Genomic DNA, 27808 nt, shown 5'->3' with positions numbered 1-27808 from the left:
GACCTGGCACTCATGGACTCGTCACTGCGTGGTCCCCGCGGATAGCCTGCAGCGACAGCTCGTACCCAAGGAACATGGCCGCACTCATGGGGAAGCCCCGCACCGCGTTCACAGTGATGCCTCTGAAAAACACCTTTGCACAGGGGCCTGGTTATTGCAGGGGACTGAGCCACACCTCTGCAGGGCCACTAAGGAGGGGCAGAGAATGGCTCGTGGTGCTGCCCGCCCAGGCCCCGTCCGCAGCCAGAGCCCGAAGGACCTGCGCAGGCAGAGACCACAAAGAGAAGTCCCAGTCATGCCCTGCCCTGACCCGTGTCATGCCTGATGGTGCTTTTCCTGCCAGACCCTGATACACATGCACTAAATACTATAGGTAAGCTGTTGGGCCAGGCAAACACCTACATATGCTTTTTAAATTGCCCTCTCTCTCCCTCTCTCTCTTCTTCTCTCATATACATACACACACTGTCTCTCTCTCTCCCTCTCTCTCTCTCTCTCTCTCTCTGTCTCTCTCTCTCTCTCTCTCCCCCCCGCCCCGCTCCGGAATCTAGAAGCCCTAAGTAGACAGAGCACCCAGCCATGCCCAATCACTGCAGCAGGGGCTTCACAGGACAAACGCAAAGTGGCAGAGAACGGAACTCGAACTGTGCTTAAGACTCTGCAGACATGGAGTTGAGGCACAGCTTTGCCATTGAGGTTGAGGCACAGTTTGTCACTTGGGCCAATGGCAAACTCTCTGGAACTCATTTTTCCCGACTGTAAGAGGGAGTAATGATAGAATCAACCTGATAAGAATGTTGGAGGGACTAAATGAGATGAGGCTTTTCAAGCACTTGCACGGTGCCTGGCATACAGTATAAGCACGTATTAACTGCTGATTATTATCATCACCCTCCTTGTTCTTATTAATAGTCTATCACCTAATAGGGAATAGGACTCAACCTCCAGCACTAGGATGCGTGCTCGGGAAGAATGGCCCGTGCTGCTGAGCTGCTGAACTCTGCCTTTGCTGCTCCGTGACACCTGCATTTGTCTTCCATCCCCAGGGAGTATTATGTGATCACGGCCTATGATCTTCCTTTCCTCCCTCAATCTTCTTGCTTGGTGTTGGGTGTCAGCTCATAAATGTGATGTGATTTCAACTCTCAAGCAGTGATAACCTATTAGCAGAGATAAGGCCTGTTTAGGAACAATAACAACATGACCCAGAAAATGAGAACAGATAAGAGCTTTGGCGAGAGGGACTGTGGGGAGGAGCTGGCCTTTAACACATCCTCTGGTAAGAAACGACTATCTAAAAGCAAGTTCTCACACAAATATAAATGACTTGAGAACTGTCAGGCACAGATAGAAACCTACTCTGATTCCTGTATAATTTTCTAAGTTTAAGAAACAGAACTGGTCATTTTGTAAAAGTAGAAACCAACCCTTTGCATTTCCCCAGTTTCCTCAGTCTCTGGGCACTGTGGTATCAGAGTTGGTGCAGGCCTCTGTCACTGGCTAGGATATCAGGTGACCTTCCTTCAGGAGAGGTGCCTGCACCTCGCAACAGCCTCCAGGGTGCAACATGGCCCTAGGGATGGGGTTAATGGACAAGGATCCCTAGAGATGAACAAGTGGCTCAGCCAAGCCCTCGAGCTGTTCAGGCAGTGAGATCCTGGTAATATTAACACTCTTCTCTGATGTCTGACCTTTCTGGAATTCCACAGGCTCATCCAGAGTGACTGAATAACAGCCAGGAACTGGGTCAAACTCTGAGAGGAAAATTCCATGCCGGTGCCCACAGAGGTTCCCCTGTGGGTCTGGGCTTGGCTCTGCTCTGCAAGGCGGAGGCAGCCAGGGCCCAGCTTGGAGTGTGAGCCTTCTGTCCCACAGCACCAGGCTCTGCAGGAGCTGTGGGTCACTTCAGACAAGCAGACAGCCCTCCCTCCAGCAGCTGTGGCCTGCTCTGCTGCGGAGCCCACAGAAGGCAAACAAAGTGCAGACCTGCCAGCTTTTACCCAGAGCTTTCAGAGCATATGACCTCCAGACCGAGTCCCCCCTCACTCCCACCCTACAAAGCCTCAGTGGCTCCCTATGGGCTAGGGTCAGGTCCATACCCTTTCCTGACTTGCAAGGACCCACATGCTCTCCCTTGCACTTTCTCTGCGCGGCCTCTCACAGCTGACACTCTGGGCAGGTTAACGGCCTGTCATTCCTTTAAGAGGCCAGACTTTTTCCTCCACTGGGCCTCTTCTGGTACCTTCTGCCTGGAGTGCTTCCCATGCCTGGCTTGCAGCCTGGCAGTGTCGCCATGGCCACCCCCAGGTGGATGATGGCCCCTCACCTTCTGTGCACTCAGTATCTCCCCATCGCAGCACTCCTCACACTGTTCTCCAAGTGTCCCTGACTTATCTGTCAGGAAGGACAGACAACAGGGGTGGGGGTGGGATTAGCACCCACAGTCAGGACAGTGAATGCAGGGCTGTGTGGGTGGTTTGCCTCTGAAACTCCAGCACCTGTGAGCACTTAGCCCAGAGTAAACCTTCCATAAACACATTAAATGAATCAGTGAATGGATGGATGCATGAGTAAATGAATGAATGAATAAATGAACTTTTGGACGTGAAAAAGGAAGAGTCCTGGTGGCTGTAGTTCAGGGTTCCTGGAGCAAGAGGGAGGCTCCAGATTCCCCAGGGACAGTAACCCAGGGCAGCTGGCCCTGGTGCCTTCAGAAGCTGTCTACCTACAAATGCCCCCTCTGTCTGCCATTCAGCCTCATCTCACTGCCACAGCCCCTCCACAGCAGCTGCTTCCATGGAGCCAAGAATACCAAGGTGCTTCACCAGCCTCGTTATTTCAGATGGCAACTCTCCAAGTCAGAGCTATGGTCCATGTAGCCCAAGACAACCCTAACAGTGGGCAGAGAATCGCTCCAAAACTACCAGATTTTTCTTCTGTTTCTACTTGGAGATGCCTCGACAAGTCCATGGACTTTTGATTTTCCCTACCACAAAGGCTATGCCACTGATCATCCCTAAGTGGGTTACAAAGAGCTACTCAAATTGGTCACCATCATCATTATTAATGCCTTTCTAATTCTTTCCTGTCACAAACTTCTTCTTCCATAGGAAGGTGAGAACAGATTGGATGATGATGGACTTGGGGCCTTGCACTCTGCCTCTGTGAGCCACAGTCAAGAATGCTTGGGGAGGGATGCTCCATATGGCCAGAGCCCAAGCCAGCCGGGAACTGGAGCCATCCCTGGGGCACCAGGGAGTCCTCTTTACCTCCTCCTCCTGCTGCTGCCAGAAAACTGCCTTTGAGACAACCTGATTGCTCTAGATGGTGTCGTTATTTTTGTTTATGTTACTATTTATGTTCATAAGTAAACAGTAACATATACAAGCATACGTAGATAGGTACATACACATATATTCTTATATACACTGTCAATGTTTTTGAAATGTATCACAAGAAACTTTATGGTAATTGCCTTTGAGTGAGGACAGGGACCACAGGCAGGGCATCGACACAGTATATCCTCAGGTAGTTTTGGAAGCTTCCTATGTTCATACATTACCAATTTTTGACCAATTAATACAAATTTTAAACAATTAACCTTGAACCATCTGATCATGCAGTGGTTACTCAAGCTGAGTATTGTTATCTTGACTTAAAACCTGTCTCTGAACCAACAGTGAGGACCAAATGCTATCAAGATTAAGAAACCAATCATCTGAACTTAGCTGACTTCCAGGACTTCATTTTTTAAAGAGCACAGTAATTTTTGCAGGAAATAATATCAGCAATATATTTTGCCTCTACAGATTCTTTACAAATTATGACACATTAATATTTGGGGAAGTAGACAAAAACATCTCAAATAAAAATGAATCATCCATTTGAAACACTTTTATATCCTTCTGTACTCATTGGCTGAATCACAAACTGTACTTCTGCTAAAAAAAAAAAAAAAGAAGAAGAAGAAGAAAAAAAAAGATACAAAAGACAATTGAGGCCACACCAGGGCTGGGCTTCACCCTTCTGTCAGGGCAGCTCTTGTTAAAAATTTTAAAAAGGAATTTAAAATAATGAGAACAGTAAAGCTCTGAGTTTATCCATCCTTAAAACATAAAGATAGAACTCAAGTTTCCTCCTTATCACATCTTCTTATACTAACCAGGGTCCAGCCTTTCCTCACACACTATGATATCCTGCTCTTCATTCCCAGGGCACCACTAGGGTCTTGCTTAATGGGCAGTGACCAAAGGTGGATGCAACATTTCAGCTGTAATCTGGTCAGGGCAGAGGCCTCCACCTCCTTTATTCTACCCACTATACTTCTATTAATGCAACCTTGGGACAGGTCTCACTGTTGGCTCACTGCACATTAGCTGATCAGAGCATGGGCTTTTTCTCTTTAGTTTACTGCTCTGTCCCCAGCTCCTAGAACTGTGCCTACCACATACTAGGTGCTCTAAAAATAAGCATTTGGAAACTAAAGCACTAAGGCATTTTTCCTTAGGAGCCTTCACCAAATCAGATCGCCCCATCCTCTACACAGTTGATTGGTCCATGATTGAATACTAAGGGCTGGACTTTACAGTGACTTCTGGTAGTTCTGTCTTTTAGATGTGGCCCTTTGATCTAGCTTTTGGATCTTGTCCCTCTCATGGGGCATGTTAGTTATTTACTGCAACACTGGGTCATCCCAACTCTGCATCTTTCCCAAGTTGGGGGAGAGAGTAAAACAGGACCTCGGAAAACTTGCTTTAAGAGGCAGAGGAAGGGCAGGTATAGAAATAGCTGTCGCCCGTGGTGGTGTGTGAGAAGCGCCTTGAGAGAGGTACACGAGAAGCAAGCCAAGGACATGGATCCTGGGGAGGGTGGTGGACTGCACTGGGCCTGGAAGGATGGGGCAGACTCATCTGGCAGGGCCTGGGGTGGGGCAGCCATGTGAGAAAAGACTCAGAGCTCTGGGGTAACGCTGGTGCTAATAAAATCAATACTGATAATACTAATGCAAATGAGAAAGGGTTAACTCTTCCCTATGGGTTACATAATGGAGTGCTTTTTGTATTAACCCACAAATGCCCCACCCTTCATGGAAGGGATGATCATTCTAGGAGAAACTGAGGCCCTAAGACATGAAGCTGCTTGCTTGGATCCTGCCAGCTCACAGTAGCTACATCTGACTTTGAACCCACATCTGCTAACTCTAAGAGCCACACCAAGAAAGCAAGGAGCCCATGCAAGAAAGAGCCAGCAGGATGGTTTCTCCAGAGGGTGATGAATCTGTTTATAACCTTGGACACTGGATATGGAAGTCTGGTCTATCCTGGGGCAGCACCTTTTCAGGTGGTGGGAAGGGGTGTGTGTTAGGTTAAGCCCTTGAGCTGTAGGAAGAACAGAGGAGACACAGCCAAGGGAAATGGGTTGGAGGCTGCCTCCTCAGCCGAGGCCAGAGGTCTGGGGTCAGGGCTTAGGTGGGAGAGCAGAAGACAGTTCACAGGGCCTGGAACTGGTGAGATGAGCTGACTGAGGACAGGAAGGAGGCAAGGCAGCTCTGGCAATTCCCACCAGGAGGAGGGGTGGGGAAGGCACTGAGCCATGAGTGAGGAAGGACTGCCCAACCTACCTTGATGAGAAGGCAAACTGTGGTGACAGACAGACGTAGACCAGGCCCAGGCGCCACCATGGACCAGCTGTGTGGCTGCAAGCAGATTACCAGCCCTCTCTGAACCTCTGTCAGGTAGGTCACATACCTACCTCCTCCACTGGCCATGTGAAAAGACCACCTAGGTGAAGTGCTTGACAAAGCACCCACTTGTGGCACCTGACACGTAATCACCAGCAGCCTCCTGGTCTCCTGATTCCCTTCTCTGTAGTCCCACATCCTACTAAATGTGTGAATCACCTTCCAGGAACTGACACTGGCCCCGCAGGCCTACTGTGGGCTTACTTTAAGACCTTCCTTCTGGTAACTCTGGGAGATACAATCCAGGACACCTTTATATTTGTTTAAATAAACCCCATCAGCTTGGAGTCGACTTTTCACAACATCCATAGGAGTCGCTGTCCCCCAAGAAATTGCTCCTGCAAAGAGAAAGAAACAGGTGTCAGGGGCTGGCTCCTTAGGATCGGGAGGGGCCTGGCTCCTTGCGGATTTCTACCATTTAGAGATTCATTAAACCGGGAGAAGATACAGAGCTCAGGATTAGAACCCGCAAAGTTTGTTTCTGATTCTCGCTTGCCACTCGCTGTGAGACTTGGCAAAACTTTCCTCCCTTCTCTAAGCCTCGGGCTTCTCGTCTGTAAAATGGGGCGGCAGTACCTATCTTTGTGGGGCTGTTTTGAGGACGAAATGAATTGATGAACGTGAAGCACTGAGCACAGTGCCAGTCCACAGCCAGTGTTCAAGACGTGGCAGTCTTTATTAGCAGTTTTTATTGGAGAAAGAGTAACAGGCTCCACAGGTACTTGGCAGCACCTTCCCGGGGCACCAGAAGAAAGCCCAGGGTGAGGCATGAGGCTGAAGGTTCGCAGCTCGCTGAGGGCAGGATTTACTCTGAACCCAGAGAAGCTAAACATGCACATGCAGATAGGCTGCTCACCAAGGAAGGGCCAGCCTGGGGGTTGCAAAAACAGAGCAGGGACAGCTTTTTGAAAAATCTCTTTTCTTTTTCAAGTATGTGGAATAGAAGCCTTGGGATCACGTGCCACTAGGTCATCCTCATGGGATACGCTCAGGTAAGGAATTCTAGGAAAACAATGCCAGGCTACTATATAAACACAGAAATTCATATATTCCTAGATGAGGAGAGAAAAACAAATTGATGTTAAAGTCCAGGGCAACTGGTTTGCATGGTTTGTAATTGCTGCCCAGTAGCTCCCAAAGGAGACCTTAGACTGTCCTTGGCCCTCGGCCTATCCTGGACTCTGGTCCCCTTAGCCTCCTGCCCTTGGTCCTCCAGGAGCCTCTCTAAACCTGTGCCTTCTGCCAGGACAGTGGGACCACTTCCCAGGGTACTGCCCTGGTGCACTCCCTTGTCCCTCAGCCCATGGGAAAGGGCATTGCAAAATGGGATTTGCCTGTCAGGCCATTCACACCTGCTTTCTGCAGAAGTGAGAGTGGATGGGGCCTTGCAGTCTTCTCTGCCAGTCGGTACTGACTGAGCTCTTACTAGTAGCTGGGCATGAGCACAGGCACCTGGAGGCCAGAAGGTGAAACTATAGTAAGGTGGCTAAGACATCAGCTTCATTATGTGTTTGCTATGAGCTGACAGCATGGCAAATTGTGATGATGAGGAGGAGAAAGAGAGGGAGGAGGAGGAGGAGGAGAGGGGGAAAGAGAAAGAGGAGGAGGGGGTGGAGAGGGAGGAGGAGAGGGAGGAGGAGGAGAGGGAGGAGGAGGAGGATTCATGATTTTCTTCTTTCTGTTAGATCTTTCCCATCACATCAAACATGCCATGATGCCAGCCTTCTTAAAAAGGTATCCTCTCTTGACTTCCATAACCCTTCTGGCTATGGCTCTGTTTCTCTGTTCCTCATTACAGCATAGCAGAACCCTCAGAAGAGTTGTGTATACTTGGGTGCACCAATATCCTTCATCTCATTCTTTCTTGATCCCACTCCATCAGGTTTTTACACCCTTCTCTCCATCAAATGGCCCTTACCAACATCCCCAGTGGCCTCCACATTGTTAAATTCAGGAGGTGCGAGAGTAGCAGGTACAAAGGCCCTGTGGTTGGGAAAGGGCCCGCCATGGTCAAGTTGCAGCAGAGACGAGTGTGACTGGAGAAAGTGAGGAAGGGGAGAGGAGTAGAAGTGAGGTGGGTGGGGAACAGGGAGCTAGATCACTGAGAGCCTGGAAAACCATTGCAAGGATGTCAACTTTTACCTTAAATGAAAGAGGGATGTGGTGCAGGATTCTGAGCAGGGAGGTTAAGAAGCCAGGCCATGGTCACAAAATGATGAAGTGTGGATTTGAACTTAAATCTTTCTGGCTGCAGAGTCCCTGCTATACTGTCAGCACCAGCTGTGTGACCTGGGATTGGCTACTTAACATTTCTGGACCTGAGTTTTCTCATCTGTGAAATGGGGAGACTGATTCCTGCCTTGTAGAACTAATGGCATCCTTACATCACAAAGGTTGCATTTAATAAACTGAACCATGATAATGGATTTCCTTTCCAAAGCTTAGTAATGCCTGACACAGAGTATGTGTTCAAAATATATCCATTGCTTGAAAGTCAAATGGGCTCAAATGGGAACTGCCATTCTCATAGCTGCATAGGAAAAGGGATGAGGCTGAGGTGGGAGAGGGCCAGGGACACAGTAGGTACCTAACAAATAATTGTTGGGTGAGTACCTAAATGTGTCCTGCCCTCCCCCTGGGCTGAGAAGGGCATGGCAGTTCCCCAGCTGTCCCACTGCCGTGGCCTGCACAGGGGTGCGGCTCCAGCTGCTGCTGCCCTTACCTGCCATGCCGCCCGCCAGCCATACGGCACAGGGGCTGGGGCCTGTGCAGGCCTCAGGTGTGATCCATTCACTCAGGAACACGTAGGGGATGAAGTAGAGGCAATAGCCTGGGACATCCCTCAGCAGCATGGCACTGGCCCCCCGGTACAGCCCTGCCAGGCCCTCATTCCTCACAATGGTTGTAATGCAGTGCACGGGCCCCTGGTATGCTGGCTGCTCCCCAGGAGCCACTGCCTTGGACTTCAAACCGAGGTTGGCTGCAAAGACAAGGGAGAGAAGGTGGCAAGTGACCCAGGGCGTAAGAGACTGGACATTCCCTGACACTGGAGCCAGCCCAGCCCTTTGACAGTTCCCTCTCATGTAGCCCATCAGCTTTTACCAAATCTGACCTTGGCAGTTCAAACCAGGATACTGAGGTCCCAACAAGAGCCCCTGCCAATATACACAGCCAGACTGGGGACAATCCCAGCCACATGATAGAACACCAGTTACTTTAGGTCAATACCACTACTTCTTTTGAAGCAGATGTGACTTCAGAATGTCTAGAATCAATTATGACAAGCCACATTAAGCTCTTTTTTGAAGCTAGAAAATCCAACATGTTGTGTGTGTGGGTGTGTGTGTATTTGTGTATGTGTCTGTGTACACACTTATGCACAGTGTGGCAGGGCAAAATGTATATGAGATTTGGAGCCAGATTGTCCTGGCTGCAAATCCTAGCTCTACCGCTTATTGAAAATAATTTATAAATTATATATAAAATTTAAAATCTATAATTTTATAAAAATATCTACTAAGAACTCAAACAAATTTACAAGAAAAAACAAACAATCTCATCAAAAAGTAGGCGAAGGATATGAACAGACACTTCTCAAAAGAAGACATTTATGCAGATAACAGACACATGAAAAAATGCTCATCATCACTCACCATCAGAGAAACGCAAATCAAAACCACAGTGAGATACCATCTCACACTAGTTAGAATGGCGATCATTAAAAAGTCAGGAAACAACAGGTGCTGGAGAGGATGTGGAGGAATAGGAACTTTTACACTGTTGGTGGGACTGTAAACTAGTTCAACCATTGTGGAAGACAGTGTGGCGATTCCTCAAGGATCTAGAACTAGAAATACCATTTGACCCAGCCATCCCATTACTGCGTATATACCCAAAGGATTATAAATCATGCTGCTATAAAGACACATGCACACATATGTCTATTGCGGCACTATTCACAATAGCAAAGACTTGGAACAAATCCAAATGTCCATCAGTGATAGACTGACTGGATTAAGAAAATGTGGCACATATACACCATGGAATACTATGCAGCCATAAAAAAGGATGAGTTCATGTCCTTTGTAGGGACACAGATGAAGCTGGAAACCATCATTCTTAGCAAACTATCGTAAGGGCAAAAAACGAAACACCGCATGTTCTCACTCACAGGTGAGAATTGAACAATGAGATCACTTGGATACAGGAAGGGGAACATCACACACCAGGGCCTGTCATGGTGTGGGGAGAGGGGGGAGGGATAGCATTAGGAGATATACCTAATGTAAATAATGAGTTAATGAGTGCAGCACACCAACATGGCACATGTATACATATGTAACAAACCTGCACGTTGTGCACATGTACCCTAGAACTTAAAGTATCATAAAAAAAGAAAATAAAAGTTAAGCACAATAAAAAAGAAAATAATTTATAAATTATATATAAAATTTTAAATCTATAATATTTATAATTTTATAAAAATAAAATAAATAATTTTATTAAAATTATTTGGAAATAATTCGAAATTTACCTTGGCAAGTCAGCATTTTCAGCTCATTTCCTTACGTTAAAAGAGGGAGAGGTTGTCATGAGTGCAAATAAAGTAATACATGTACAGTGTCCAGCATGGTGATTTGAACATTGTAGGGGCTTAATAAGTTATCAACTGAGACCAAAGTTGCTGACATGAATTGGTGGCAGGACCCACAGGTTGGAGAGCTGGGTATATTCTCAGTGACTTACTCCAGCCCTAGCCAGGCTGTGCCCTGAACAGTTGTAGGGCAGAACTGGGGCTCTTGGCCCCCAGAGTCCTGGGACCCAGGGCTGCTATCTTCTTATCTTATCTCAGTAGTCTATGCTGGCAGCTCAGGGATTGTCTCCAGGTTCTTCTAGGCATGCACATAGCCAGCAGAGACTGCTTCTCTCTCATTTGCTACCCATCTCCTGCTCTGATGCTTGTCTTCTCTGCTATGGACCTTTCTCTGCTATGGATCCTTCTCTGCTATGAGGCTTTGATTCATGACCAGACAGACCTTCCAGACCCAGTGCAGATAAAGTAGGCTCTTGTTCTTAACTTTCCCTTCTCCAGGAAATAACATAATGTGACACGACCAGGAAAGAAATAGAATAAAGTTTGTCTGTGACCACAAGCCTATTTTGCCACCTGAGTTTAATTCTCTGCATAGTGTTTCAGTTTGGTTTTACACATGCTGGTAAACAGGCAGACAGCTTTCATCATATAGGTCAATGTCCAAGTCCCCCAAACAGTCCATCTTTACCAGTGGAAATGTTAGGAGCATTCAGCTTCATGACTCCACAGTCTAGAGATTGGAAAATAAAGTGCAATCTGTACTTTAACTCATCCCAGAAGCAGGTGAGGTTGAAGGGGAGGCTTCTTTGTGCCTGGGAAGTGTGCTTGAACAAACCCATGCTGTGTTTTCCATCTGCGAGTGGGGAAGGGAGTGAATCCCTGCCATAACCATTAGGCCAGCTACAGTGTGGGCAGGAGATGGAGCCAACTTCTTCTACAGTGGATCCCATAGGAGGTGAGCCAGGGTGGTAGCCACCGTTGGGGGCACAAGGCCCCTCTGAGCAAGATCAGACATGATGGCCTTTGAAAGCCCACTGAGAGATCACTAGGCATGCCTTCCTCTTCCAAATCCACGGTGCTACTGCCTGGTTCATCTGAGGAAATTTTGCCATTAGACAGAATAGATGTCATTGTCCCAATGTATAATCTTTGCCTGAGCCTCTTTCATCTCCAGGTAACACTGACTTGACCCAGAAGTCAAGGTTTTCATGAAGCAACTGTGGGTAAATAGTGGCTTTCAGGAGTTACTGATTGAAGGAGAGGATCTTGATAACAATCTGCTTGTTTGAAAGTACAGATGTTGGGAAAACACTCACCAAACCTCCAACTGGCCTTGTCAACAAAATTCCTGTACTGTTTTCCTTTTCTCTGCAGAGTAAACAATAAGGAAATTCTCTCTCATTCTCCCAGGTTTGCCACATAACCAATCTAGCTTTTATCGCTTTGGAATTACCCATTTATGGCTGTTAGTGCAGTATAATTATCACGGTGACTCCCATCACCAGGATACTGACACAACTCCAAACTGACCCAAGTTTATAGTGTGAAGCTCTTGGAATTCTTTCTAGCGCCTTCATTCCCAATTTTTTTTGAAAAAACTTTTTATTTGGAAATAATTCCAAATTTGCAAAAGAGGCATAAAAAGCAAAACAGTATAAAGAATGCCCATACATACCATTTACCCAGATTCATCCCTTGCTAACCTTTTAGCTCATTTGCTTATTTTTTGTGGGTTCTCTCTCCCACTCTCTTCACTTCCCTCCCTTCTCACTCGTGTACATTCAATTCAACTGAATCAATGTAATTGTCCCAGTGTCTAAACTTTGCCCAAGCCCCATTCATTTCCAGGTAACAGCGACTTAACCAGGAGTCAAGGTTTTCATGAATCAGCTATGGGTATGATGTGGCTTTCAGGAGTCATTGATTGAAAGAGGGGATTCTGATGACAACGTGTTTGCTTGGAGGTGCAGATGTTGGATAAACACCTATCAAACCTTGAACTGACCTTGGCAACAAGACTCAAACCTATCCTTTTTCTTCTTTTCTTCCCAAGGTAAGCAATAGGGAGTGTGTGTGTGTGTGTGTGTGTGTGTGTGTACATATAGATGTATTTTTACACATTCATACATAACTATTTTCTAAACTATTTCTGGGTGAATTACATACTTGATGGGTCTTTACCCCTAAATATGTTGAAACATATTTCCTAAGAATGGAGATATTATTTTCTAAACTATTTCTGGGTGAATTACATACTTGATGGGTCTTTACCCCTAAATATGTTGAAACATATTTCCTAAGAATGGAGATATTGTCTTACATAAGTATAGTACAATTATCAGTTTCGTATAGCTATATTGACAGTACTTAATCTACCATCTATAATCAAATTGTCATTTGATCTTCATGGTGCTCTTTATAGCATTTTCCCCTCCAGGACAGGATGCAGTGCTTCAATCTGGAACATTTCCATAGCCTTTCTTTGTTTCTTGTGACACTGACATTTTTTAAGAGTACATGACTCCTCTGCTTGTTAATAGAGCTTTACTGATTTGGGGTTTGTCTGACATTTCCTTACTACATTGTGGCCATGCAATCTTGGCTGGACCTCCTCCCCATTCTTAAGTCTCATTCTCAAAAGCCCCTGTTCTCCTCCTCTGGCCTCTTATTCTTGTTTTTATCAGTTTGTTTTTTAATTGAGGTATCCTTTTTATTCAATAAAAGGTAAAGCTCTCAAGTGCACGATTGATAAGTTTTTACAATTGCATTCACCTATGTCATCACACTCTACAGTAGAAGTGACTTCTTTTTTTTTTTTTTTGAGAAGGAGTCTCGCTCTGTCGCCCGGGCTGGAGTGCAGTGGCCGGATCTCAGCTCACTGCAAGCTCCGCCTCCCGGGTTCACGCCATTCTCCTGCCTCTGCCTCCCAAGTAGCTGGGACTACAGGCGCCCGCCACCTCGCCCGGCTAGATTTTTGTATTTTTTTAGTAGAGACGGGGTTTCACCGTGTTAGCCAGGATGGTCTCGATCTCCTGACCTCGTGATCCGCCTGTCTCGGCCTCCCAAAGTGCTGGGATTACAGGCTTGAGCCACCGCGCCCGGCCTGGAAGTGACTTCTTATATTTGAAATAAACTGTTTTGTTTACAGTCCAGTTAGGAAGAGCAGTGATTCCACAGGCTACCTATCCTCCCCTGATTTTCAAGGTAAAAGAACTCTGTGGTATCATGAGGTGTCATTCATTGAGAAGCAACCTTTCTCTGGGGCACTGGTTATAACTTACAAGTCCATCAGCACTGGCACTACCAATAGTGGTATGGATGATTCATATTGGGTCCACAGAGCAGAATGTCATCAAAGGTAGCTATTATAATTCTACGCATAAATATACCTGAGATAAAAATGCATCACACCACCACCATTTGTGAGGCCCAAAGTCAGACAAACCTAACATGATGATGCACTTATCACTTATACTGATTTTCAATTCAACAGCAAGAGTAGGAGCCATAGAAAACTATGACCAGTGTAAGATAGCCCTGCTGATAAACAGGAATAAACAGAAAAGCCTTCTTCTGGAAAACAGTAGAAATCTCCACCAGTGGCCCATGTGATGCTAAGTGCTCTCTGGCTTGTGGGGGTGGCAGAGTTGGGGGGATGCCAGGAAACTTGGCAGATAGCCTCAGGAAAACACTGAATCAGAGTTCTTGGTACTCTGATACCATGGGACCAATTTTAGTTTGTGAAAACCCAATTTTGATGACTCTTAAAAGCTGATTTGGAAAGTTACTGGAAAGTCAGTCTTGGAAATATGCACAACTGAGATCTGTGAACTTGCATGTCCTTTGTCCAAGGAACCTGAAGAAGACTACGAGGTGCCGGATCAGGACACAGCTTACAGGGAACTGCCAACTCCCAGTCCATTGTTCCTGAACCTTCAGGGCATACATGTATATGTGAAAGGATTGGCATTAGGTATATTTCCTTCTCAAGTGAAGTGTACCTAATTTCTCCAATTAGAATTTTTTATTCTGTAATGAGGATAAAAACATTAATCAAATTTTGATCTTTTGTAAATCATGAGTGCTTTGCATTTGAGACCAACCTTTGCTGCCTCTCCAGATCAAGGGCATACGTTTTATTAGGATAGATATGGATTATGTACCTCAAAAACTGCTGCCTCTCTAGATCAAGGGCATGCTACCTTTTATTAGGATAGATATGGATTATGTACCTCAAAAACTCAGGATGCCTGTGACTTCCTTCGTTTTCCCAGCTTCAATTAGGGCCATCTCAGGCCCCCTGCACCTATGTAACCAAGACTAGCAAGATGTCCAAAGTCAATGAAAATAGCAACCCGCTGCCCTAGGACGTGGAGGAGGGCCCAGGCCTCCTGCCTTATCCAGCTCAGACCTGGCCAGCATACCTAAACCCACAGGCCATAGCTATCTGGCTTTGCAGCTCTCTGTGAAGTGCTAGTGCCTCACTGCTGGCCTCCTGTTTAGCCTGGGAGGTAGATGGTAGATGCTTAGAAAGCAGATGCTTCTGCAGGGAGTTTTATTTTGGGGGGTGGGGGTTGTAGGTCCAGGTTTCGCCAATCCTAACAGGTACCAACGCAGCCATCTCTTAGGGCACATCCAATTTCAGAAGGGCTGAGCTGGGCTGGACACAGACTGGGGACACCAGATCTACCACTATTGCCCCTCTTCCAGAACCCAGGGACCCAGCCACAGAAAGTCACTGTGCCTTCCTTAGACACAGACACAAAGATGTTCTATTTATTTTCCTTTCTCAGTCAATGCTATTCAATGTCTTCAATGGGCCATGACCTTGGAAACAGTAAGGCCAGCAGAAACACAATGGCTGGCCACTGAGGGGAGCAGAACTGGCCCACAGGAGCACAAAGGCCTGGCCACTCTCTGGAAGAGAAAGTGCTCCCAGCCTCCTCTGCTGTGTGGGTATGTGGGTGGTGGAACAGGAACACAACGTAATTTCTCAAGAGGCCACTTTCTACAGAAAATCCTTGACAAATCAGCCATCCACAAATAAGGATCTGTGGGTCACTAGTCAGGGATGTGCAGATTTTCACAAGGGTTCTGTGTCCCGTAAGGCTCAGCCAGTGGGAGTCATTTCAAGGCACCCCAGAATCCATGAGCATTATGCATTGACAGAATTCCTACAATGTCTCATACATATGTGCCCATTTTTCTCATATGTGTAGGTGCTATCACAGGTAACACAATAACATTTTACTTAAACATACTAGTAATCCATAGCAGCTTCTTGACATATTTGTTTTCTTAGTCCACTACCACTTAAAAGTACAGCTGCTGTTTGATGGGTTGGACCACATTTTCCATATTAACAAGGCGCTCTTAGAAAAAGGGGCCTGCAGCCCATGCCAGAGGCTGTGCCCCCTAGTATGGCTTGCCTCTGTTGCTACTGTTTTCTGAGCATGTTGTTTTGCACTTAGTGTGGCGGTGAGTTTCCTATTGACAGGAATCATACACTGTGGCCCGAGTCCCATAAATATCTCAGCATCCACTCCACGGACAATGGAGCACCTGACTTAGGCAGGTCTCAGCACTCCCAAGACTCACACCCTTGGCATTTGTCGAAAGGCTGGCCCTGAATGATTCTTGGGTCAGAGGCTTTGGATATTAAAGGAAATTCCAAAATCAGGGTCCCACCTACAGCACTGCTTAGATGTGATGGAAGCATCCAGTAACGTGGCTGTACATCCTCCAGCGGACAGGCTGGCTCTAACATCCTCAGTTTGGGTTTGAGCTTGAACAGGCTGGTAGACCCCTCAGATCACTTCCCAGGATATTACCAGCTGGGAAGCTCCTACCTAGTTCCTGTTGCTAAGAGTCCAGCAGTTTACTCATGACCTGAGAGGCCCAAGATAGGCAGATGCTTTCATAGAAAAAGCCCTGGATTTGCATTCCTATTCAGTTGCTATTTAATGTACAACCCCATGCAGGAGATTCAATCTCACTGGGTCTCAGTTTCCTCATTATCTGTGAAAGGGGGAGAATAAGTGGCCTGTCCAACTCATTTGGCCTTTATGAATGTGAAAAGGGAATGTTGACAAATGTACTTTACTGAAATGCATGCCATGCAAATGTCCCTTACTCAAGGCAAATAGTTCTTATTCCTATTTTTATCACCCTGTCCTTATATGACTCTGGATTCTGGCAGTGCTGGACCTGCCAACTTCAGGCAGCTGTGGCCTGCAGCCAAGTCTACTGAGGGAGATCACTGTTGCCCACATGGGGCCAAGAATGACCAATACTGGTGTTAAGTCCAGAAATCAGGACAATACTTGCTGTTGTCAATTGCTTTAAATAAACATGTGTCACCAATGTACATAATTTGTACAATGGTATATTATGCACTATACTTTTCCCCTCCATATGCTCCTTTAATGTCTGGTAACCATGTGGGACAACTGTTTGAAAAGGACAACCTGTTCAAAGGGTTCTAACTAGTCAAACCGTTCAGAACAAGGACTTCTTTGGAACTGCATGGCTATATGCTTGGCCTCTCTACAGACCTCCTCCCTTCACTCCTGGGCTGCCATTGCTCCAGCTCTCACTTGCTGTTGGCAACCCACAGCCTACTTAAGAAGGCCCAGGCTATACAGGCCTGGGTTGTCTTCAGGTTTTTGGGTTCCTTTTCATGCTCCAAGGGTTCCTGCCTTTCTGCATAAGCTTTCATCTTCAAGGGTTGTGTGTTCCTTCAGGGATTTTAACATCAACAACCCCTACCCTGTACTGGGAAAGTCTTGGAAAATCTGCTGTTCCTTCCCAAGGTCAACCTGCCTGGAGTAGAATATTTTCCTTGGTTGCCACACATCTTCAAAGGAGCAATAAAACCATGTTGCTAAAGAGACAAATGGATGTACTCAGGGCCTCAGAGGCACAGCTGATGACCTCCTAGGCAGGCATCTCTGAGGATTCAGGGAAACTACAGAAATGTTTTTGCCTTATTTTGTCACCATGCAGATTCTTGTGCTCAGATGGCTTTTTGGTCTCACCTGCTGAGACCCACCTCTCAGCTGGCCCTCTCTGCTGTTATCATCCAGCCCAGCTTGTCTGCTCTTAGCACGTCCAGAAATTAGGACCTTCTTCACCTCAAATCCTGGCCATGCTCTGATTCCTTTCTATCCAGATTGTCTTCAGTATGATGGAGCCAGGTCTTCTGACATCAATTCCCTCAACTTCCTCCCACTTGCCCTCAAGAATCTCTCTGCATTTTTACTTTCTTTCTTTCTTCTCTCCCAACTTGGAAATGAATGCCTTTTCCTTCTCCATTGCCCTCTGTCTTTGTCCCCATCATCACCCTAACTTTAGCACTTTTCCCCTCCATATGCTCCTTCCTCCTACTTCAGTAACACCAATTTCTCAGGACTCAGTTTCTAGGGGTCATAGAGTTGCATGGCCTGGGGTAATTCCCCACCTCTGCAAGGGACAGCTATGTGAGCATGGACAAATTATGTAATTCAGCCTCGGTTTTCTCATCTGTAAAATAAAGATGATAAGTGGGCCTATTTCATAGGGTTGCTGTGATGATAATGGAATGGGCATTAACATGGTATAGCTCAATACATGGTATGAGCTTGATAATTTTAACTGCAGTTATTAGTGTTACTGTAACTCTCTGCTCCTTCTCACATTCCTTCAGTAAATCTTCTTTTTGCTGCCGTCTTCTGCCTTATTTGCAGCTTACTTGGTGTTTGCATCTAATGTCACAACCTCAATGGTCACTTCTATGCCTATTGCACTTGTGCCTCTACCTGCAGCCCTGATGCTTCCAGGTGTAGTCTCACAGGCACCTCACACTACACAGACCAGGCCAAACTCATCCTCGTCTCACTCAAGGCTGCCCCTCCAGCAGCAGCCACAGTAAGCATTGATTGATTACCTGCTCCATGCCAAGAACCGTCTTACATGTTTCATTTGCTGCTTAATTCCCTGTGTGGGGGGTTCCACTTGTCTCATTGTCATCCAACTTTGGGATCTTCAGTCGTTGTTGACACTTACCTCTCTCCTGCTTATGCCTAAAGCTCGGCCTGCTGCTTCTATATCATCAGGGCCTCTGGATCTGCCACCCATCTCTGTTTCCAAGCCCAGGGCCCCAGGTCTATGGCTGCAGCCTTCAAATCAATCTACCCACTTCTACAATTCCCACTACTCTTCCACCCCTTCCAGAGGCCAGTTTCCTCTTCTCCAGCACAACTCTGATTGCATCATTCTGGTGTCCAAAGTGCTTTACTGCCTGCTGAATATAATCTAAGCCTACCCTCGGTGAAGAAATCCAAGTTCTTCCCAACTCACTCAGCATCTTCCAAAACCCCCACTGTCTGTGCATTGCTTGTCTGTGCTAACCAAAGGCTCCCTTGTCCCACCACGTGCCTACATTTTCCTGCCACAGAATCTTCCCCTATGTTGTTCCCACAGTGTTAAAACACTTCTCCATCCCATGTCCCCATCTCTAAATGCTACGTAGAACTAAAAGACATGATGAATGGCCACTTCCTTTCTGCAGGCTTCCTGATACACCAAGCCAGAGTCAGGGGTTCCAAAGCCTTTCATGAGGCCTTTCTCATTGAAGCACACATCTGGCTCCCCCACCAGACTGCGGGCTCCCTGAAGGCCGGGGCTTCCAACGCTTCTTTATCCACTCTGCCTGCCTCAGAACAGGGGCTCAGGAAATGCTTGTGAATGAACAATTCACAGTGAATTCAAACAGGTGTAAAACTCAGCCCCTTGCCTCCAGTTGTGCCTGGTGCAATGACTAGGATAGTCAGCACAGAGTTAATGTTCAATCCTTCCCTGATCCTCCCAACTCCGACCTCCTGTTATGTAGGGGGGCTTTGTGATCTGCACATTAATTAGGCTTTTAATGGAAACACAGATCTAAACACTCCCAGATGGGGGAGGAGTGAGTGTCATTAACCATGAACTTCTAGGAAGGACATAGCTCAGGCAGCAGAGGGACTACTGGTCTGCAGGGCCACAGCCCTGACTTCTAGCTCTGGCTCAACAGGCCACCTAGTTAGGCTCATGCCCATGCAAAGGGCAGTGATTTTAAAAGGAAGGGTTTTTTCACAGGTGCCTTACTGTCACAGGCACATCCAACTGAACACAGGCCAGTGTCTCCCTGCTTGCCAAGTGGCAGAGGCCCCAGGAGAATACCTCTGTTAATTTGGAAGCATTTACACAGGGCAGAATTACTGGTTATTGTGCAATGGCAGTCAGCGCCAAATGGAAATTCCCTTTAAATGTAAGCAGCCACTTATATGATTTGGTAAAGCTCTTCTGGATAACAATTTCATAATAAGTACCAAGAATGTTAAAAATGGCCACACCCCTTAACCCACTCATGAATCAAAGAGCCCACACATTTAGGGAAATAACCCTAAATAAAGAGAACTCTTTATGAATATATTCGCTGATCACATCACTATTTTTAAAAGAGGAAAAACTGCAAACAACCTAAATATTCACCAGTAGGAAGATTGTTAAATAATACATTTACTAATAGCTAACATTTATTTCACATTTTCTATGTGCCAGACATTGTGCTAAGGTCTTCATGTATAATACATTTCATTGCATCCCAGCTATAAAGTAGCTATTATTGTCGTGCCTGCTTTGCAGATGAGTTAACTGAGGCTCGGTGACATTAGGTGAGTTGTCCAACCTTTTTTGGGTTCAGTGGAAGTAGAATTAGAAGCAGGTAGTCTAATTCTGGAAGCTTAATTCTTACCATACTACCTAGACCCTTTCAGTGTGTGTGTGTCTGTGTGTGTGTGTGCATGCATGTGTATTTGATGGACTAGTGCATATCCATTTTAAATATTGCCCATCTACTTAAAAAATTTTATATGCTATTTTAATAACATGGTTAATGTTTCTGTTATAATGCTGAGTTTAAAACAGGACATGAAATTGTCCATATAGCATGATCACAGCTTCTTAAAATCTTTAATCTATGTATACAGAATGGAAAAATAAACACATTAATGTGTTACCAGTGGTTGTAATTGCATGAATGGGTACTTTCTACCTCTACTTTCAATGTTCTGTAGCTTGTAGATTTTCAACCATGGATCACCACTAACAGACAATCAGGAGGGGCTGGCTGAATATACACTGGCTGTATATTTGCCAGTACCCCAACCACCCGAGCTGGGCTCTCACCTCACTGTGGCCTCCAGTCCACCTGTCACATGTCCCAAAGCGAAGAAGCCAGAGACCTCTTGGCACCTGGCTTCCATATGTGTGTGCTGTCTCTCATATCACATAGGATCACCCTGGAAGTGGACTGGCAATCCTGAGGCAGAACCACAAAACCTGATCAGTCTCACAAGCCCTGCCCAAGGCTGCCTAGCAATGCCCACATGAGCAGAGTCGACACATGGATTGGGCCTGACCCAGGGCACAGACCACAGGACTGCAGCCATCCCCAGCCTCATTCTATGCAATTCACACAACCTTGGGTTATATAGCTCTCTGTTTGTTTTTCATTGAATTACATGATCATTCCAACCAAAATATCTCACGTAAAAATCTACCTATTTGCCTTCTCTTAAAAATCGGAGGATTGAAGCACATCAGGCCACAGGGCAACATTCAATTAAAGTGGGGTTGTGGCCATTCCCTTGGACAGGATGTGGGCCCAGCTTGCCACAGTCCCCACTACTCCCAGCTGTCTCTCGGACACTGAAGCTGTCACATTAGGCTTGAACTATGCTTTTCTAATAGCAGACTGAGGCAGAAGATAAAATATGTTCTGTGTCCAGGTTTCAATCAAAAGAGGAAAAATGAAACATAGGTTAGGAGAGCTGTGTTCTCAAGAAAAATGGGAGAGGATTCACTTCCCCAGATACCTCTTCTCACTTATGAAACTACTTCTGCAAAAATTAGATCAGTGAGAAAATTATGGCAGTGGGGGCAACCTAATCTAGCCAACCCCCCTTTTGACTTTATCCTTCAAGCTGCCTTGATTATTTCTTGGCTTAGGTTGAGCTAACTTTGCCAGACATTCAGTTTATACTTTAAATGATAATCGCCCTTCCCTAAAAGTAATGAGAGGTCAACAGGCTAGAGGGAGGAGAGGAGCCTGAATTCTGCTAAGGTATAGACATAAAGGATTGCCAGTCATCACTTTGGAAGTCACAGATATGCAACTTCCCCAATTACTCCTGCCAATAACATCACTGCAGGAACAATCAGCATTGTGAAACCCAAGATTAGCCCTTTGAGATATCTTTTCAGGCTTTTTGCATGTCTGACACCAGTGGCACCAACTCACCAGCCCTGCTCCTGGACCCACCAACCCTGCTCCCGTGGCCCCACCCAGAAGCAACAACATGCATAGGAGGACCATTTCCCACACCTCTATGATTGCATGCCAGTCAATCAGCAGCAAGCACCCATTGCCTAGCCATCTCCATCCCTTCCCACAAAACTGCCTTTGAAAAAAGCCCGAACCTATAAGCCTCCTATGAGATTGATTTGAGGAATAACTCTGTCTCCCACATGGTGTGGCTGGCCTTGTGTCAAACAAACTCTGTATTTACTGCAAGGCCGTGGGAGGTGATAAGATTTGGTTGTGTCTCTACCCAAATCTCACCTTGAATTGTAGTTCCCATAATTCCCATGTGTCATGGGAGGGACCTGGTAGGAAATAATTGAATCATGGTGGTGGGGTCTTTCCCATGCTGTTCTCATGACAGTGAATACATCTCAAGAGATCTGATGGTTTTATAAAGAGGAGTTCCCTGGCATATGCTCTCTTGCGCGCTGCCACGTAAGACGTGACTTTGCTCCCCCTTCACCTTCCGCCATGTTTGTGAGGCCTCCCCAGCCATGTGGAACTGTGAGTCAATTAAACCTCTTTTATTTATGAATTGCCCAGTCTCAGGCATGTCTTTATTAGCAGCAAGAGAATATAGGAGGTTATATGTATGTTAGCTCCCTGTCCTGATGAGTCTCTGAGTTTTCTATCTCTAGCCTAGAGGGTTCCTGAGGAGCAACTGAAAGAAAACTACATTTCTTCTCATTTTCTGGAGGGATTCCTGGCAGAAAACACTGCCTGGTGACTCTTTGTCAGCCTCCCCTCCCTTCCCCAGTAGTTAATCCTGTCCAATACCTGCTGTCACCAAAGTTCTTCCCCCAAGCAACTGAGGGCAAGGGAGATCAGAGGGGGCAGCCCAATGCCACAGAATTCACACCCATCCCTTGGAACCCACAAGCTGTGCCCATTACTTGGACAATGTTATTTTGGAGACATGCTCCCAGCCTACTTCTCCCTAAAGTTTGAACCTATTTGTGTGCATGACAATTTTTTGCAAAGGCCCAGGTGGCCCAATGTTATCAGCATTGTCATAACCTCAGCTTCTACAAATTCTGGGGCAAAAGCAGAGATGGCAACAGTGGCTCTGAATCAGACCTCCTCCACCTCCCACTAAGGGAGGGACCTCAGGGTATGAAACCTCTCTGTGCCTCAGTCTCCCCATAGTAAATCTTCAGGAATTGGGTTGTTGTAAATATTAAACACATCCCAAGCTCCTAGCATAGTGCTTGGCACACAATTAGAGTTCAGTAAACATGGGCTACTTAGCTACTACTGCCAAGACCATTCTTATTCAGCCCAGATCACAAAAACTTGCAGGGACACGGCAGAGGTGGGTCCTCCAATCTCGGCTTTTACTCTCCCTCCACTCACTCGGTGAACCATCTTTGTCTTTGGCTTTGCTCTTTGTGCTAAGCCCATGAGCCCTGGCTCTAAGGACTCAAAGCTTTGCAGGGTTGAGAAATATTTGCCCACAGAAACCTCCCATGCCTCTTACTAAAAGCCTTCTCCATGTTCCCAAAAGGCAGGTCTCCTGGCACACAGGGAAGAACAGAACAAACCCATGTTCATTTTCTGTTGCTGCCTCGGGGGTTTATTTAAGAGAACCGGTTTCCTTCTGGCACCACAGATGAATAAACAACCTGAGGCCACAGGCCATGGGCAGATTGCCATACAGGAGGCTCAGGGAATCTTACCTATCCTGAGACATGTCAGCACCTCCCATAGCTCCACAGGGTCCCTGTGTTCTCACTACTCAGAGCCTTACCCAAAAGACAGGGCCCTTTAAGGATCTCGACTTCCCGGATGGGAGATCTGGAGGGCCCCAGGGAGGCCATGTCCCAGGCTTCCACGCCTAGACAAGGCAGGCCCGAGTGGCCCTTAGCACTACCTGGGCAGGTACACAGCCGTACCTCCAGGCTCTCCTCCCAGCCCTTCTCCCACCCTGCTCCCAAGCCCTCCTTGACCCCAGCCTGAGAGACCATTATATTTCCCTACCATCATGGTTTGTAGGGACCCAGTTCCTCTCTGGTTCTCAGCTGGATACGGCACTGTAACAGAGACAGGATGCAGTCTTTTGTTTACCACTGCATTCTCAGCACATAGCCCTGCACCTGGCACCCAGTAGGTGTATAACTATTGTCTTGCAGATAAGTGAACAGAGATGGCAATCATATCTGCCTCATGCTGTCACTGGTGGGTATTAAAGAAGGTGATGGGTGGACAGTACCTTACGTGGTGTCTGGCACACAGTGGGCATGTCACATTGGCAGCTGCTAATGGTGGCTGCTCAGCTCCCGAACACTGGCCAGGAGCTGTGCACCCTGTTTGGAGGCCATGCTTGGGTTCAGCCACTCCCTTGACTGCCTCCCATTCTTCCTCTAGTCTCCCAATGCTTCTAGCCTGGCCTCAGGATCCCCTATCACTCAGGGCCTGGTATGACACCATTCTAGCACACTGTACAGGGAAAGCTGGGGTGGAGGTGGGCAGGACAGAGGATAGAACAAGATGTTGTCAAGAAACCTTCAAATGTCCCAGACTTTCTTAAGGAAAGTATTTCTTGGGAGACACCTCTCTTGGTGTCTAAGCTGGCTGAGGGCCCACAACAGATACTTGCAAACAGACACTCACAAACCTACCCCCATTTCCTCCCCTTCCAGGGACAAGGTGCCAGGTGGTAAAGGAGGCAGGGCTGCTCCCAGCAGTCAAAGAGCCTCATTGCTGAGCATTTTCCAACCCCTGAACCCCAAACAGTTTTAAGATGTATGGAGATTTCCTTTCCCCTAAGGTAAGCTTTTCTGAGGCAATCAGGATAGAGCAAACAGCCAGCATGGGGCGTGGATGCCTGGGTTCTCAGCCTGCTCATGACAGCCTTCATTCCTCTACCTCTTTGCTTATGCCTATGGGATGGGACAGATCAGTAAAGGTCAAACATTCCTCAGAGGTGCTACCCTTGGGTCAAATTGAATTGTACCAAGACATGACTCAATATGCTGAAGATGAAGGTGAAGATATGCCGGTCCTGTGTCTCCCTGATGGCCCCATTTGTTTTTCTGCATCTCCCCACGTGCTGCAGTGGCCACTGGCCTTGGGGCATGTGACACACAGCATTGGGGCAGCCAGGCCTCAGGCCCTCCATGCGCCCCAGCAAGGAGCAGCAGCACCATGGCAGCTCCGGGGCTGGGGCTGGGGATGCTAGGCTGGGATGCTCCTGAGCAAGCTGCTGGGGCTCTGGCTGTGATACATGCTGAAACCCAGCCTCCCTGGGCAGAGAGGTCACACAGGGACTACTTAGAAGGTTGCCAGGGAAAGGAGTCTTCTCCACAAGGGCCAAGATCAAGCTGGAGACTGTCAGCCCCATCAGATGTCTGAGGTGACAGGAAAGGACTCTGGGTCCAGTTCTTCCATTACACAGGAAAGGACTATGGGCCCAGCATTTCCATTACACGGAAAAGGAGCATGAGGCTCAGGAAGGGCAGTATCTAACCTGAGGAGACAGGGAACTGAGTGGTAGAGCTGAGAATCAAAGTACCTCAAGGTACTGAAACACATCTCCTACCACTGCAAGCCTATCCTTCCTCCAGAGCCGGCACTCTCTCTGCTCTGCACAGCAAGTGCCTTCCTGTTCTTTCTACCCTCCTTTGGGAAAGCCTCTGCCAGGAAAGATGCAGAAAACTCTTTCCCAGTGAGGAGGAACAAGAGATAAGGTTTGTGGTGCAGAAATGGCTACATCGCACAGCAAGAAGTGAAACTCTAACAGGAAAGGCAAGGGCTGAAGGACAGGCAAGGGCAGGTAAGGGCAGGAGATGGGTGGTCAGGAGCAAGGCCTTGCTTGCTGCACTTCCTGGCATGTAGGCCAGGTGAGGTCGGGACTCTGGGCTTTTGGATGAGACATACATGCATAGGAGTCCCAACTCAGCTGGGGCTAGCTTTGTGGGGATGAGACCAGTGTGTTCATCCAAGCACCATGCTTGGCTTAACGCTTTGCTGTTGCCATTGTAAAATATGGCATAATTTTTGAACAAGGGGCCTTAGCATTTTGCAATGGGTACTGCAATATTTCCCTGCAGAAACCTCCCATGCCTTACTCTCACTGGTGGCTCTCACTCACCAGTGGCTAATTGTGTGTTCTTGAGTAACTGTTTTAACCTCTGGGAGCCTGTTTTCTCATCCGTAAAATGGAGATAGCAGCACCTGCCTCACAGAATTGTTACAAGATGAATTAACAGAACATATGTAAAGTTTCTAGCGAGTACCTGGCACATACAAAATACTTAATGACAGTTACTGCTTCAGATTAAATAGTATTAAAACCACACCTTGTTTTATTGTACTTCACTTCATTTCACTTCACAGATATTTCATTTTTTACAAATTGAAGGTTTGTGGCCAGCTTGAGTCCAGCATGGCTATCGGCACCATTTCTCTAACAGCATGTACTCACTTGATATCTCCGTGTCACATTTTCATAATTCTCACAATATTTTCAATCTTGTTGTAATCATTATATCTGTTATGATGATCTGTGATCTTTGATGTCACTAACATCCTTGTTTGGGGGCACAACAAGCTGCGTCCATATAACATAGTCATGGCTATTCCAACTGCTCCATCAACAAGCCAGCCATTCCCTATCTCTCTCCCTCTCTTCAGGCCGCCCCGTTCCCTGAGACACAACAATATTGAAATTAGGCCAATTTGTAATCCTACAATGGCCTCTAAGTGTTTAAGTGAAAGGAAGACTCATAGTGTCTCACGTTAAATCAAAAGCTAGAGATGATTAAACTTAGTGAGGAAGGCATGTTGAAAGCTGAGACAGGTCAAAAGAGCTAAGCCTCTTTTGCCCAAGAGTTAACCAGGTTGTGAATGCAAAGGCAAAATGCTAGAAGAAAATTAAAAGCACTACTCCAATGAACACACAAATAATAAGACAGTGAAATATCCTTATTGCTGGTATGAAGAAAGTTTGAGGCCGGGCGCAGTGGCTCAAACCTGTAATCCCAGCACTTTGGGAGGCCGAGATGGGCGGATCACGAGGTCAGGAGATCGAGACCATCCTGGCTAACACTGTGAAACCCCGTCTCTACTAAAAAAAAAATACAAAAAACTAGCCGGGCGAGGTGGTGGGTGCCTGTAGTCCCAGCTACTCGGGAGGCTGAGGCAGGAGAATGGCGTGAACCCGGGAGGCGGAGCTTGCAGTGAGCTGAGATCCGGCCACTGCACTCCAGCCCAGGTGACAGAGTGAGACTCCGTCTCAAAAAAAAAAAAAAAAGTTTGAGTAGTCTGGATAGAACATCAAATCAGTCACAACTTTCCCTTAAGACAAAGCCTAATCCAGAGCAAGGGCCTAATTCTCCTCAATTCTCTGAAGGTGGAGAGAGGTGAGGAAGCTGCAGAAGAAAAGTTTGAAGCTGGCAGTGGTTGGTTCATGAGGTTTAAGGAGAGAAGCCATCTCCATAACATAGAAGTGCAAGGTGAAGCAACGAGTGCTGATGTAGAGGCTACAGCAAGTTATCCAGAAGATCTAGCTAAGAGAATTGATGAACGTGACTATATTCAGCAACACGTTTTCAATGTAGACAAAATAGCCTTCTATTGGAAAAAGATGACTTCAGGACTTTCAGAGCTAGAAACGAGACGTCAATGCCTGGCCTCAAAGTTTCAAAGGACAGGCTGACTCTCTTGTTAGGGACTAATGCAACTAGTGACTTTAAGTTGAACCCAGTGCTCACTTACCATTCTGAAAATCCTAGGGCCTTTAAGAATGATAATCAATCTGCTCTGCATGTTCTAGAAAAGGAACAAGGCCTGGATGACAGCACATCTGTTTACAGCGTGGTTTCCTGAGTATTTTAGGCCTGCTGTTGAGACCTACTGCTCAGAAAAGAATATTCCTTTCAAAATATTACTGCTCATTGACAATGCATCTGATAACCAAGAGTTCTGGTGGAGATATACAAGGAGATGAATGTTGTTTCCAGGCCTGCTAACACAGCATCTATTCTGCAGCCCATGAATCAAAGAGTGATTTTGACTTCCAAGTCTTATTACTTAAGAAATATATTTCTTAAGGCTATAGTTGGCATAGATAGTGATTTTTCTGATGTATTTG

At 46.5% G+C, this 27808-nt stretch overlaps 1 protein-coding gene across 4 annotated transcripts in view; it reads right to left on the bottom strand.

Moving 5' to 3' along the window:
- Positions 1-27808, bottom strand: part of SLC25A48 (solute carrier family 25 member 48) — a 53473-nt gene that overhangs the window by 8340 nt on the left and 17325 nt on the right. For 2 of the 4 annotated variants that reach the window (XM_030927563.1, XM_010359909.2), the window contains exons 5-7: positions 8463-8720; positions 5945-6078; positions 4-133 (exon numbers count right to left, since the gene is read on the bottom strand). In XM_030927563.1, coding sequence (XP_030783423.1) covers positions 11-133; positions 5945-6078; positions 8463-8720 — 515 coding nt within the window. In that variant the 3' untranslated portion in view covers positions 4-10. The remainder of the gene's footprint in view (positions 1-3; positions 134-5944; positions 6079-8462; positions 8721-27808) is intronic. The other 2 variants (XM_010359908.2, XM_030927564.1) reach the window with 2 other exon arrangements.

The sequence above is a fragment of the Rhinopithecus roxellana genome, chromosome 3, assembly GCF_007565055.1.
Source record: "Rhinopithecus roxellana isolate Shanxi Qingling chromosome 3, ASM756505v1, whole genome shotgun sequence".
In the NCBI taxonomy this organism is placed as follows: Eukaryota; Metazoa; Chordata; class Mammalia; order Primates; family Cercopithecidae; genus Rhinopithecus; species Rhinopithecus roxellana.
The sequence above is the reverse complement of the archived record's forward strand: the minus strand, read 5'-3'. Positions and strand labels throughout refer to the sequence as shown.